Here is a 12,714-nt window from a genome sequence, read left to right as displayed (position 1 = left end):
AATCCCAACAAACTATTTGTAGGTTCACTAGGTTTGTTTTCTTAAATAATTATGATCATCATAATAATGGTAGAATTTGGGTTATCTTGAGACGGAATTTAGGGTATGATATTACTATGTTAAGTGTTACAAGCCAATGGATTCATTTCCAAGTTAAAGTTTGAGGAAGACGCTTCTTGGTTACTATGGTTTATGCTTCTAATAGTGTTGTTATTAGAAGAGAGTTGTGGCAATTTATGTCTGTTCATCAACCTCATGAGCCTTGGATTTTGTTGGGTGATTTCAACTGTGTTTGATATATGAAGGAGAGAATTAACAATTCACCACCAGACTATCAGGATATTGTTGATTTCCATCATGGGATCCAACAGAGTGGGGTAGATGACTTAGCTTATTCTTGTTGTATAGATTCACATGGACTAATAAACAGGATGAAGGGGACAGGAAATGGATGAAGCTTGATAGAGCTTTAGTTAATGCTGCTTGGGTTACTGATTTGCCCAATTCGTATGCTGATGCTTTTGAGCCAGGTGTATCTGACCACTCTCCAATTGTGGTGGAGACAACTTGAGAGGGGCAACAAATCCTAAAGACATTTAGATTTTTGAATGGCTGGACTAAACATCCTTCATTCCCAGCTTTAGTGGATAGGGGTGGTGTGGGGAGCAATCTGGTAACCATATGGAAGCCCTGCTTGTTTGTCAAAGGAGCCTTAAGAAGAATCTGAAACAACTGCACAGGGAGAGTTATTCAAGTATATCTGATCGAGGTAAAAACATTGAGGAGACCCTCAGAGTATGTCAAAAGGAAATCCAATTAGACCCTCTTAATGATTCACTTCTGACTCAAGAGAAGGAACTCTGTGAACTTTATTGTAAGTTTAAAAGCATTGAGCTTCACATAGCTTATCAGAAAGCAAAAGCACATGACATCAAGATGAGAGATGCTAGCACTTCCTACTTTTTTTCAAAAATGGCACAAAGGAGGAACATTAATGCAATTCACAAATTACAGGATAGTAATGGGAATGTGTGTGAAAGTCTGAATGATATTGTACACGCTTTTCTGCAGTATTATGAAGGAAATGTAGATCTATATACATACTAACATACTCATATATGTTTTAATTTAATTTGTCATAAAATTAAAGTTGGATTTTATGCATGCAAACTAAAACAAAAGAAGATAAGAAAACATTTTCTCACCATGAAATTCGGTCATATTGGGCACCAACAAGATCTCCTTCTTGTTAGTTCTTGAGCTTTCCAATAATGGATGAACATACAAAAATCCCAAAGTAGAGATTCTCCAATTAGTAGTACCCAAGACAATCCCTTAATCCCACAAATAAACATGTACTAGATGTTTGTATTGTAGTTTACCTTAAAATCTATTACTAATACTCATATACTACTTCTAGTAATCTTAGTAATTTATATGAACAATTTGAATCAAATACTCATCTTTTTAATGAATATTAAGGAGAAAGAAGAGAGAATATTCATGAACATTTTGCATGTTAATTGAATGGTAGTGTAAGAAGAATAGAAAAGAACCAACACTACTCAATTAAGAGTAGTGTGGCCGCCCAACTCAAGCCCAAGGAGCATCATTGCTTTTCTTTTTCTCTTATCAAAAATATAGGTGTGTAAGAAAGTGGTGTAGGTTGTAAGGCTAGTCAAGAGTAGTCATCATTATGTTTATTTTATCAAATAAAATAAAACAACCAAAACCCACTAACACACCCTCCATTTTCGGTCCATATACTTAAAATGGACTACCATTTTGTTTTGTCAATTTGTCATTTGTTACACAATATGTCACATGTAGTATGCTACATGTTATTAATTAATTTTAATGCATATTTATCACATAAATATCATTTCATGAATTAATTAAATTACATACAACAAATTGATTAGTGATACTTGATCACATAAATAAAATGGGTCATATAGTTATAATTCACAACTTCTTGTAATTATAATTGACCATTCATTCTTATCTTTATTGTTTCTCAAACAATAGATAATTTTAGCAACAAAGCATTTTATTACTAAAATAAATATTATTTAATCCCATTACAATAAGATATCAATATTCTCTCTCACAAATCGAATTGTTCAATTTTAAGGAATTAATTAATCAGACGGTATACAACTAATTAACCTTTTCAATTAAGGGAATCGTCCTTTAGGTGTGACCTCAAGGATCAACTGATCACCACCGTCGCACGACAGCAATGTCAAACTCTAGTCAACCAATCATTACCGATATGTGTGGACCAGTTGACTATATATGTAATGTATCATCCCTTTCGTATTCTTGGCATGAGATTTAATAATGATATTTAAATCATGTGATCGCACTATTGTTGAGGACACATTTCCCAACAATCTCCCACTTGTCCTCGACAAGTGTGCGTCACCAATTCTCTTGTCCTATTACTATCTCCCACTCAATGCAAGGTGTCTTTCGGGTCGTACTTGCAAGTGATCATATCGAGATTCCTCGATCCGGAGAATAATCGATTGACCGGAATTTATCCACCATGGATTCATTCCGAGCGTGGCCACGCATTTCCGCTTCATTACTCCTCGAGTAGCCCCGAGATATTGTTTTAACCCCGACAAGGGGTGGACAATTCCTATCGCACTTATTCCCTTCGACTAGCCACGGCCATCATAACCCAAAATATGCCCATTTGACCCCATTTACGAAGGTCGTAGTAACACAAATCAAAGTTAATCAAATCGTGCCATCTTAGGTGAACAGTCTTTAGTCAAAAGAATCGACTCATTAGAATACTATAGTAGCTCTCGCCACGACCAGGCTTTATAAATTTGCCGAACTCTATAAGCGGTCAACGCCGACAAAGTGTTTCTAACAGTCTGCCTATGTGATCGACTAGTCATCTCACATGACTCTATGGCACTTGAACTTGCCATCAATCGCATCACACTCTAGTCACTTCGAGACGTCACCTCATATAAGTGACTATGGGCGAATACAATGCTAATCCGTGTTCACTTTAACGGGGTTCAATTGTCTCTACAACCCGTTTGTATGTAACAAAGTATAATAAAAGAGTTTTAAAGTAAAACTCGAACGACAAATGCGATTATCACATATGAATAGTCAATACTTGATTACTATTTCATGTTCTATAATCTAATTTGATCTTGTACATAGTTTTTCATTTCAATTCAATTGAAATGACATGACTCATCATGTTTAGCCTTTGAGAAGGCTTTGGTTAGTAGGTTTTATCAATTTCTTGTACCTTACTCAACCTCACTACATACTCGTTTTCCTTTCTAATGTATACATTTGCATTACAAAACTTTCTGAGTACGTGTCGAGATCCAATCAAGACATAGGCCCTCTAGCCTAAGAATAGCTCCCACTGTTTTCACAGTGTGCGGGACTCATCTTTCTTGCACATCTCATGATCGCAAGTGTACTCAATTTCCGTTATAAAAATCTCTCATTGTTCTTTATTGCCTAGAACGATTCTAGAAAATATACTTCTTAATTAACATTGCCACAATGGTATCTTAACCATCCTAGTGTGTTTTGATTATGGTTTTGTCAGAAACCATGCGCAATCTCAATTGTCAATTGTCACTTGTGTAACACCCTTACACAATATTGCATCATAAACACTTTGCTTTACTTCCTTAATGCTTCTGCAAGCACTTAAGGGTAATCTCTATAGCTTACTTGGTAAAGATTACTTAAATTCGATTTTTGAAAACAATTCATCATACTCAAAGCATATGAAGTGTTATACATCATTTCTTTTTAATTGATTCGGCAGCGGAAGCAAATGAAATCAATCAAATATGTTCAATTTAATTGAACTAGTCATGAATCTTATCAACATAAGACTTCTTACTGACGCTAATATCATGTGGATTTATCTTCATAAATCCGGATATTCAAGATGTATTATAATACTCCAAAAGTCTTAAATCATTCTTAATGATCAATATGTTATCCACATATCGGACTAATTAAAAATTCCGTAACTCCCACTAAACTCCATGTATAAACACAACTTCTCGACTTATCGAGAAATGTTTTATCACATGATCAAAATGTTGATTCTAACTCATTGATGTCCTACTTAAGATCCTCTCTTAAGTTTCACATTATCTTAGGATTGCAAGAATCTATAAAACTTATGACATGTATTGAATACATTGCTTCTATTGAAGAAGTGGGTTTTAGATTCACTTGCTGTGTATTTCATAACCTTATAATGAAACACAATCCCTAAGAAGATCCAAATAGACTTAAGCATTTCAATTAGTGCAAAACCCTTTGCAACTAATCTTGCTATAAAATATCTCTTTATTAGTGCAAAACCCTTTGTCACTAATCAAGCCTTTTATTTCGGATTTTCATGGCTCTAAGCCTTGTATTGAGTTGTGACTTAAACACTCTTATGTAAGTCATATGTTCATTACTTTCTACAAGTAATCAACTTGAATCAAACAATTTCTTTTGTAAGTTATAAGATCTTTACTTTCTTAAAAGTAGCATGAATTCATCATTTTTAACAAGTGACGAATTTAACCTCCTAGGTTTTAAAGAAACAATATTTTACACAAAACGTCTCATGTAGCCAAGAAATACCAGTTTCTTGCGACATACCATTCTTTGTGGCTCTTGAATAATTTTCTCCCACTCTGTCTTCTAGAAATAAACTTGTATTTTAGAAAGACAGCTTCACGAGCCACAAACCGGGTGTACTCGTGATAATTGAAAAGGGAAAAATGAGCATTTGTTTCTTGTGAAAACTTACAAGCATGGTACCCTTACCATTTCATATCTTATATGATTCGATTTAGTGGAAAAATAATTTAGACAAAATGATAAAATCCCCAAAAGGATCAAGTAACTCAAAGTAACTTGATCGAAGTCCAAACCTTATCGAATAGCGTTTGATTTCTTATCCATCCACACATTATTTCATAATGCGTGCTAAGAGAGATTAACTTGTGATACTATATCACATTTCCTTTGGCTTATATCAAAGTCTTCACTTTGATAGTCCCATCACGACTAAATCGTGATTCCTTGAACTCTTGAACTTCTTCAAAGATTTCTCTATTTACCTTATTAAGTGAACATACTAGTGTCAACTTAAATCGTTGGTAAAAGATGATGATCAACCTATTTTGGATTGATGATTTATAACCTCGATCTCCTTTTCAACCAAAAGGCACGAGACATCTTGCTTTGAATACAAGATACGCATATTCCATTAACAATCTAATGGTTTCAAGAGTACTCGATAACTCTTTGCGTTCATCATTCCAGAAATTAAGGTTTAATCTTGGGTTACCAATTTGAGTCTTGCATCATCTACATGATATATCATTCTAGTTTGTTTTAGAATATAATCACCTTGATAATGGGCTAGCCATACATCAAATCGTGGTGTATAGGGTCACAAAAGTGAAAACCCTTTTTGTATCTTAACAAGTTTATATTCTTATTTAGAGTTTATGCACTTAATAGTCACAATTAAGTACAACTTTAAATCCAAAAACTAGATTGAGTACACAATTACTCTATCTCTCGACATTATTGTTGCTAGTCGTCATATTCTAATCATCCTATGTATCAAGTACAATGATGAAAACCTCCACTGGTTTCTAATATTGACGAAGTGGTACTAGCAAAATTTATGTTTAATCAAATAAACATTTAAAGAAGAAGGTCCCATTAGATGTCCCACAACTAACTTGTTGATTCTTCAATAATTTGGGGCAGTTTCCTTTCTTGTCTCCAACATTTAAGACAATGGAAACTTTATTGGTCGGGATTGATAAGTTTAGTATCGTCATTCCTCAATGACTTTACTTTTAACATTACCTTGTATCAATTCCATTATTATCTTTATTTCTTGAACCTCGTCCTCATCTTAACGGTTTAAGAGAATGCTCCCACTCATTTCAATGAGTCTTTGCTTTGAGAAGCAAAATTGAATTCATGAAGATTACTCTTCATTTGTTCGTTTTAGTCTTAAAACCTTCATTGAAGTGGTTGCGTTATTTTGGTCAATTACTGAATTCAAAATCTAATCACCAAAACAATTTATCGCTTCAAGGTACTTAATTCAATTAAGCATATGAAACATAGTCCATTGTAAGTAGAAGTGTTAGTCAAGAATCAAAAACCTGTTTGATAATGAATAACTTTAATCTATACTCTTTACAAGAGATCCTTAGCAATGGTTCGTTTGAGGTTTTAGAAGCAAATTCAAATTTTGTCTTTAGTTACGATGTTTTAATGGAGATTCGTTATCAAAATCGAAATGATATCGTATATGAATTGTGGTAAAGAAATAGAACAATATAAAAACGGAATAGTGGAAAACTTAACATTTATCGTTTATTAATACTTGAAAAACAAGTATAGCATTTACATAGTGACCTCTACCCAACTATGATAAATGATTCCAAGACCCAAATTCATATTGACTTAGGCACGGTGGGGCCGATACATCCTTTATCAATATAACTCGGTGGATTAACGTTTAATCGATTCTACTTTTAGAACTCTTGGTCGATAATATTACATTAACATTTATCTTTAGCCCAAAACACATTCGACAAGGGCACGGTGGGGCCGATACATCCCTTATCAAAAACTTTTGTTGAGTTCAATCCAAATTTCGAATAAATGTGTCCATGATCCAAACCCACATTAACTTGGGCACGGTGTGGCCGATACATCCCTTATCAACATGAATTCGGTGGATAGACATTTATCACCCACTTCCCCCTACGTAACAAGGTTTGTACCCCCGTGGGGCCGAGCGCACTCCCTCGCGAAATAGGTTTTCATGGTTTCTACTATTTGGTAAGGCTATGTCTCAATTGATTGTTTTAGCGAGAGGTCATGTCAATTTATTATCTATCACGTTTTAAGTGAACTAAAGCGGTGAACTACGATAATTTTAATTGACACGGTCGATGAACTCGATAAAATAGGATGCATGTTTTAGTTATGGCGATTTAGCGATGCATGCGACATAAAATAAAATGCAAGCATAAAAATAAATAAATCCTAGTATGGCCTTTCCTAAAATAGAAAAACTATTTAACTATTACATATTCGGAAACCAACTCCATTGGTCCCTAGAACTTCGGTTGTGGCACGCATCTTGAGGTAACACCGTCTTTATGTATCGCCATTCTTGAAGAAATCCGTCTTTGGGAACTCCGGAATGAATAAAATTACATAATAAATTACATAATTTCCTATTATACATTTGTAACTAAAATAAAATAAATCTATTAAATTACAAAACGGTGATACGAGATCACAATAAAATTACAACCGAATCGATATTCCCATACATTTCGGGCAATATCAATTAAAATCTAAGGCCATACTAAGTAAAAAATACATAATTCAAAATTACATAAATTAAAAATTATGACAATCATAAAGAAAAATGCAGCATTATAATATGTATAAATATGCTCAATTTTATGCTAAATCGCCATTAATTAGCCAATATCGTATATTACTCGGTTTTTACGGATTTGCGTGATTTTAACATTTTTATAATCACAAAAATACATAAACTCATATTTATGCATAAGTTAATTACCCTAACCTCTTAGGACTTAAAATTTAGTCTTCACTAATAAGTTGACCATAATTAACCCATATTTTATAAAATTGTTCATAAATGGACCAAAAATTACAAAAATAAGCTATAAACTTCAAATAAATCACAAAATTTCAAATAAATTTGAAATTTGAAATTTAAATTCATGAACATTCTGGAAAAAATACCATGACACTCATAATATTCAAAATCTTAGGTTAAAAATTTCGAAATTTTTCCCGAAAAACAATGTTGCGGTTTATCGATTTTTAATAAAATAATCATAAAAACATGGAAAAATTATATTCACTAACTTTTCAATTTTAGATCTGAAAAAGATAATAAAATGCAACATTAGACGTTTTTCCTAAGTCATAGATTATGTTTTATTAATTTTCCACTAATAATGTCACTATTTATGCTATTTTTCTTCAAAAATCCATAAATCATGCAAAAAGACTTCTTTATAGCCAATTATTTTACACACATCTTGTAAAATTTCATGTGACAACATATTAATTTTCTATGACCAGATTCGAAATTTAACTCATATTAACCTATTTTTCACCTAAATCCGAATTTAATAATGAAAAATTCATTTTTCGAGCATAACAAGTCCAAAAATTATGAAAATTTACAGGTTATCTCAAAATAATATATGTGACAACATATCCAAAAATCAACTTAAAATTCGAAGTATAGCTAATTTTAGACCAAAAATGACATTTTTACTCATAAAATCACATTTAAATGCCATTATTGTAAATTATGAACAATAAAAATCCGAAAAATTAACCAAAATATCCTAAAACATTTTAGGACTAGAAATATTAACATGCATGGATTTATTTCGTGATATCTCATAATAACACAAATTTTACAAGTTTTATTTGTTATTCTTATAACTCGGAAAAACTTTTAACCGATTTGCATGCAAACAACCGTGGCTCTTGATACTGATTGAAGGAAATGTAGATCTATATACATACTAACATACTCATATATGTTTTAATTTAATTTGTCATAAAATTAAAGTTGGATTTTATGCATGCAAACTAAAACAAAAGAAGATAAGAAAACATTTTCTCACCATGAAATTCGGTCATATTGGGCACCAACAAGATCTCCTTCTTGTTAGTTCTTGAGCTTTCCAATAATGGATGAACATACAAAAATCCCAAAGTAGAGATTCTCCAATTAGTAGCACCCAAGACAATCCCTTAATCCCACAAATAAACATGTACTAGATGTTTGTATTGTAGTTTACCTTAAAATATATTACTAATACTCATATACTACTTCTAGTAATCTTAGTAATTTATATGAACAATTTGAATCAAATACTCATCTTTTTAATGAATATTAAGGAGAGAGAAGAGAGAATATTCATGAACATTTTGCATGTTAATTGAATGGTAGTGTAAGAAGAATAGAAAAGAACCAACACTACTCAATTAAGAGTAGTGTGGCCGCCCAACTCAAGCCCAAGGAGCATCATTGCTTTTCTTTTTCTCTTATCAAAAATATAGGTGTGTAAGAAAGTGGTGTAGGTTGTAAGGCTAGTCAAGAGTAGTCATCATTATGTTTATTTTATCAAATAAAATAAAACAACCAAAACCCACTAACACACCCTCCATTTTCGGTCCATATACTTAAAATGGACTACCATTTTATTTTGTCAATTTGTCATTTGTTACACAATATGTCACATGTAGTATGCTACATGTTATTAATTAATTTTAATGCATATTTATCACATAAATATCATTTCATGAATTAATTAAATTACATACAACAAATTGATTAGTGATACTTGATCACATAAATAAAATGGGTCATATAGTTATAATTCACAACTTCTTGTAATTATAATTGACCATTCATTCTTATCTTTATTGTTTCTCAAACAATAGATAATTTTAGCAACAAAGCATTTTATTACTAAAATAAATCTTATTTAATCCCATTACAATAAGATATCAATATTCTCTCTCACAAATCGAATTGTTCAATTTTAAGGAATTAATTAATCAGACGGTATACAACTAATTAACCTTTTCAATTAAGGGAATCGTCCTTTAGGTGTGACCTCAAGGGATCAACTGATCACCACCGTCGCACGACAGTAATGTCAAACTCTAGCCAGCCAATCATTACCGATATGTGTGGACCAGTTGACTATATATGTAATGTATCATCCCTTTCGTATTCTTGGCATGAGATTTAATAATGATATTTAAATCATGTGATCGCACTATTGTTGAGGACACATTTCCCAACATATTATACTCAGCCTATAGTTGAGGCACCTAGTGGTTTATTTTTAGCAAATGGACATTTGATAGAGAGGGGAAAAATAGGGACTGATTCTTCCTGTATCTGCTCATGAGGTTAAGCAAGCATTGTTTTCCATAGATGAGAATAAGGCACCTAGCCTTGACACCTGGGCTCGCACTGGGACTACTATCAATAGTGTTGTCCTGGAATTCTTTGAAACTGGAAGGATGAATAGGGGCATGAATTCTACTATTATCTCCCTTATTCCAAATATGAGTTGTCCAAACTCAGTCCTAGATTATAGACCTATCTCCTGTTGCAACACTCTCTACAAAGTTATTAGTAAGATATTGACTTCTCGTCTTAAAAATGCTATGCCTTCACTGGTGGGGGCTGAGCAAGCTGCTTCTGTAGCTGGTAGAAGCATCTTTGATAATTCGTTGCTAAACAATGAGTTGGTAAAGGGGTATGGTAGAGCTGGCATATCACCCAAATGTGTCATCAAAGTCGATATTAGGAAGGCGTTTCACTCAGTTAGTTGGACTTTTCTTCAGGATATTTTGCATAAAATGGGGCTACCTGATCAATTTGTTACTTGGATTATGACCTGTGTTTCTTCTACTCACTTCTCTTTCAGTTTTAATGGGAGTCAGTGGGCTACTTCAAGGGTAAGAGGGCTCTCAGGCAAGGAAACCCCTTATCTCTTTTACTTTTTATTATCTGTATGGAAGTGCTATCCAAGATGTTGAGGAATTTGGATGGGTTCCATTATCACCCTAAGTGTGCAAGGATCAAACTCTCACATCTCATTTTTGCAGATGACTTGTTAGTCTTTGAAAAAGGTGAGCTAGCAAGTATATTGGCAGTAAAGGACGCTCTGGGCCAATTTGCTGGTTAATCTAGTTTAATACCAAATCCTTCCAAGACAAATATCTATTTTGGGGGGGGGGGGGTGAAGCAGGAGGTTAAGGATGAGATTCTTTTGCACACATGTTATGCAGAAGGTTCATTCCCATTTAGGTGCCTTGGTCAACCCTTACATTACTGTAGACTGACAAAAGGGCAATTTCAACCTCTGATTGATAAAATTAAACAGAGGATTGAACACTGGTCTACCAGACAGCTCTCCTACGCTGGTATGATTCAATTGCTTAACTCGGTTATTTTTAGAGTGGAGAATTTCTGGTGTGCCTGCTTTCTGGTGCCAAAGGGTATTATAAAAGCTATTGATAAAGATTGTAGAGCTTTTCTGTGGGGTTCTACTGATGGGCGCAGTAGGATGATATTTTTTAAATGGGACAGAGTTTGCACAAAGAGAGAACAAGGGGGGATGGGGATAAAGGAATTACTTAGCTGGAATAAAGCTTTGCAGATGAAGATTTTCTTGAGGCTCACTATTAAACCTGACACTATTTGGGCACAATGGTGCAGGTGCTACTTACTAAAGCAGAATGATATCTGGACTATTCAATGCCCTACCAATTGTTCTATGTTCTGGGGGTCATACTACATACCAGGGATGAATTTCTTCAGGGGTGTAGAGGCTTAGCTGCAGTTTTTCAGGTGATAGGTAGCTGGGAGGATAAGCAACAGAAAACACGGGTTCTTTATGAAGTTTTCAGATCTGATAGACCTCGAGTTGGTTGGGTCAAGCCTTTATTAGATTATGTGGTGATGCCCATGCATCACTTTGTCAACATTCTTGCTGCCTAGAGATGTCTTGCCACCCATGACAACCTGATTAGAAAGGGGATTAGTCTGGTTAGTAAGTGTATTCTCTGTCGGGAAGCCTGTGAAACAGAGAGTCACTTATTCTTTGAATGCAGGTTTACAGCTTTTATTCTGTAGGATATCCTTCATTGGTTAGGCGTGAAGAGGAATCCACTGTCCTTGAAGCATGAGTTGTATAGACAAGCTCAATTTAGGGGTTCACTGGAAAAAGAAATGGGATCGATGTAGCTTGGCTACGCTTATCTATTCCATCCGCAAGAACGGAATGCTCGAGTTTTTAGGGGACACTACTCTACTGTTAGACAAATTGTAAATCACATTAAATATCATGTGGTTTTAAGGATGTATGCTTGGCAAAATGAGATTCCTAGTGAGGAGATGATGAGTTCCTTTGTTAGCTAGGAGTGATGATGTATTAGCTTTGCTTTGTAATTGGTTTGATTGATTAATGAGAATTAACCTTTTACAAAAAAAAATAGTATGATCGATAATATATATATATATATATATATATATATATATATATATATATATATATATATATATATATATATATATATATATATATATATATATATATATAGGATCTTGTGAGTTTGGTTTCTTATGGTGAGTTGTGAGTTTGTGTGCTCACAAATCTCAGCCATTGAATTATATTAGAGATGAATGGCCAAGATCTAATCTTACCTGTCATATAAAACCACTGTCATTAACTTATTTTCTCTTTTTTCTAGTGCTACTCTTTTTTTTACTTTAAATTTTTTTATCTCCTTTTTTTTACAACTTTGATTTTTTTTCTCTTATGTTTTTCTCTAATTTTCTCATTATATTACCTTTTTTTCTTTTTCTTTTTGTACCAAATTTTTTTTTACTTGAATTTTTTTTTGCTCTTATTTTTTTACCTCGTGTTATTATGCTGTTATTGTGCTTTTTTTACTTTGATTTTTTTTACGACTTTGATTTTTTTATCTCTTTTTCTTACCACATGTTATTGTTATTCCGCTGTTATTGTGATGTTACTCTGTTGTTAGTTTGATTTTTTTACGACTTTGATTTTTTTTCTTTTTTTTTAC

General features: G+C 33.3%; 1 protein-coding gene across 1 annotated transcript; it reads left to right on the top strand.

The window, feature by feature from the left end:
• Positions 1–681: 681 nt before the first annotated feature.
• Positions 682–11,811, top strand: LOC141590222 (uncharacterized). Its single transcript, XM_074410829.1, has 5 exons — positions 682–1,086; positions 10,030–10,578; positions 11,007–11,341; positions 11,428–11,581; positions 11,737–11,811. The coding sequence occupies exons 1-5, from the start codon at positions 682–684 to the stop codon at positions 11,809–11,811; spliced, it is 1,518 nt and encodes a 505-aa protein (XP_074266930.1).
• The last annotated feature ends 903 nt before the right edge of the window (positions 11,812–12,714 follow it).

This window comes from Silene latifolia, chromosome 7 (assembly GCF_048544455.1).
Source record: "Silene latifolia isolate original U9 population chromosome 7, ASM4854445v1, whole genome shotgun sequence".
Taxonomy (NCBI): Eukaryota; Viridiplantae; Streptophyta; class Magnoliopsida; order Caryophyllales; family Caryophyllaceae; genus Silene; species Silene latifolia.
Note: the sequence above shows the minus strand (reverse complement) of the source record. Positions and strands in the feature narration are given on the sequence as shown.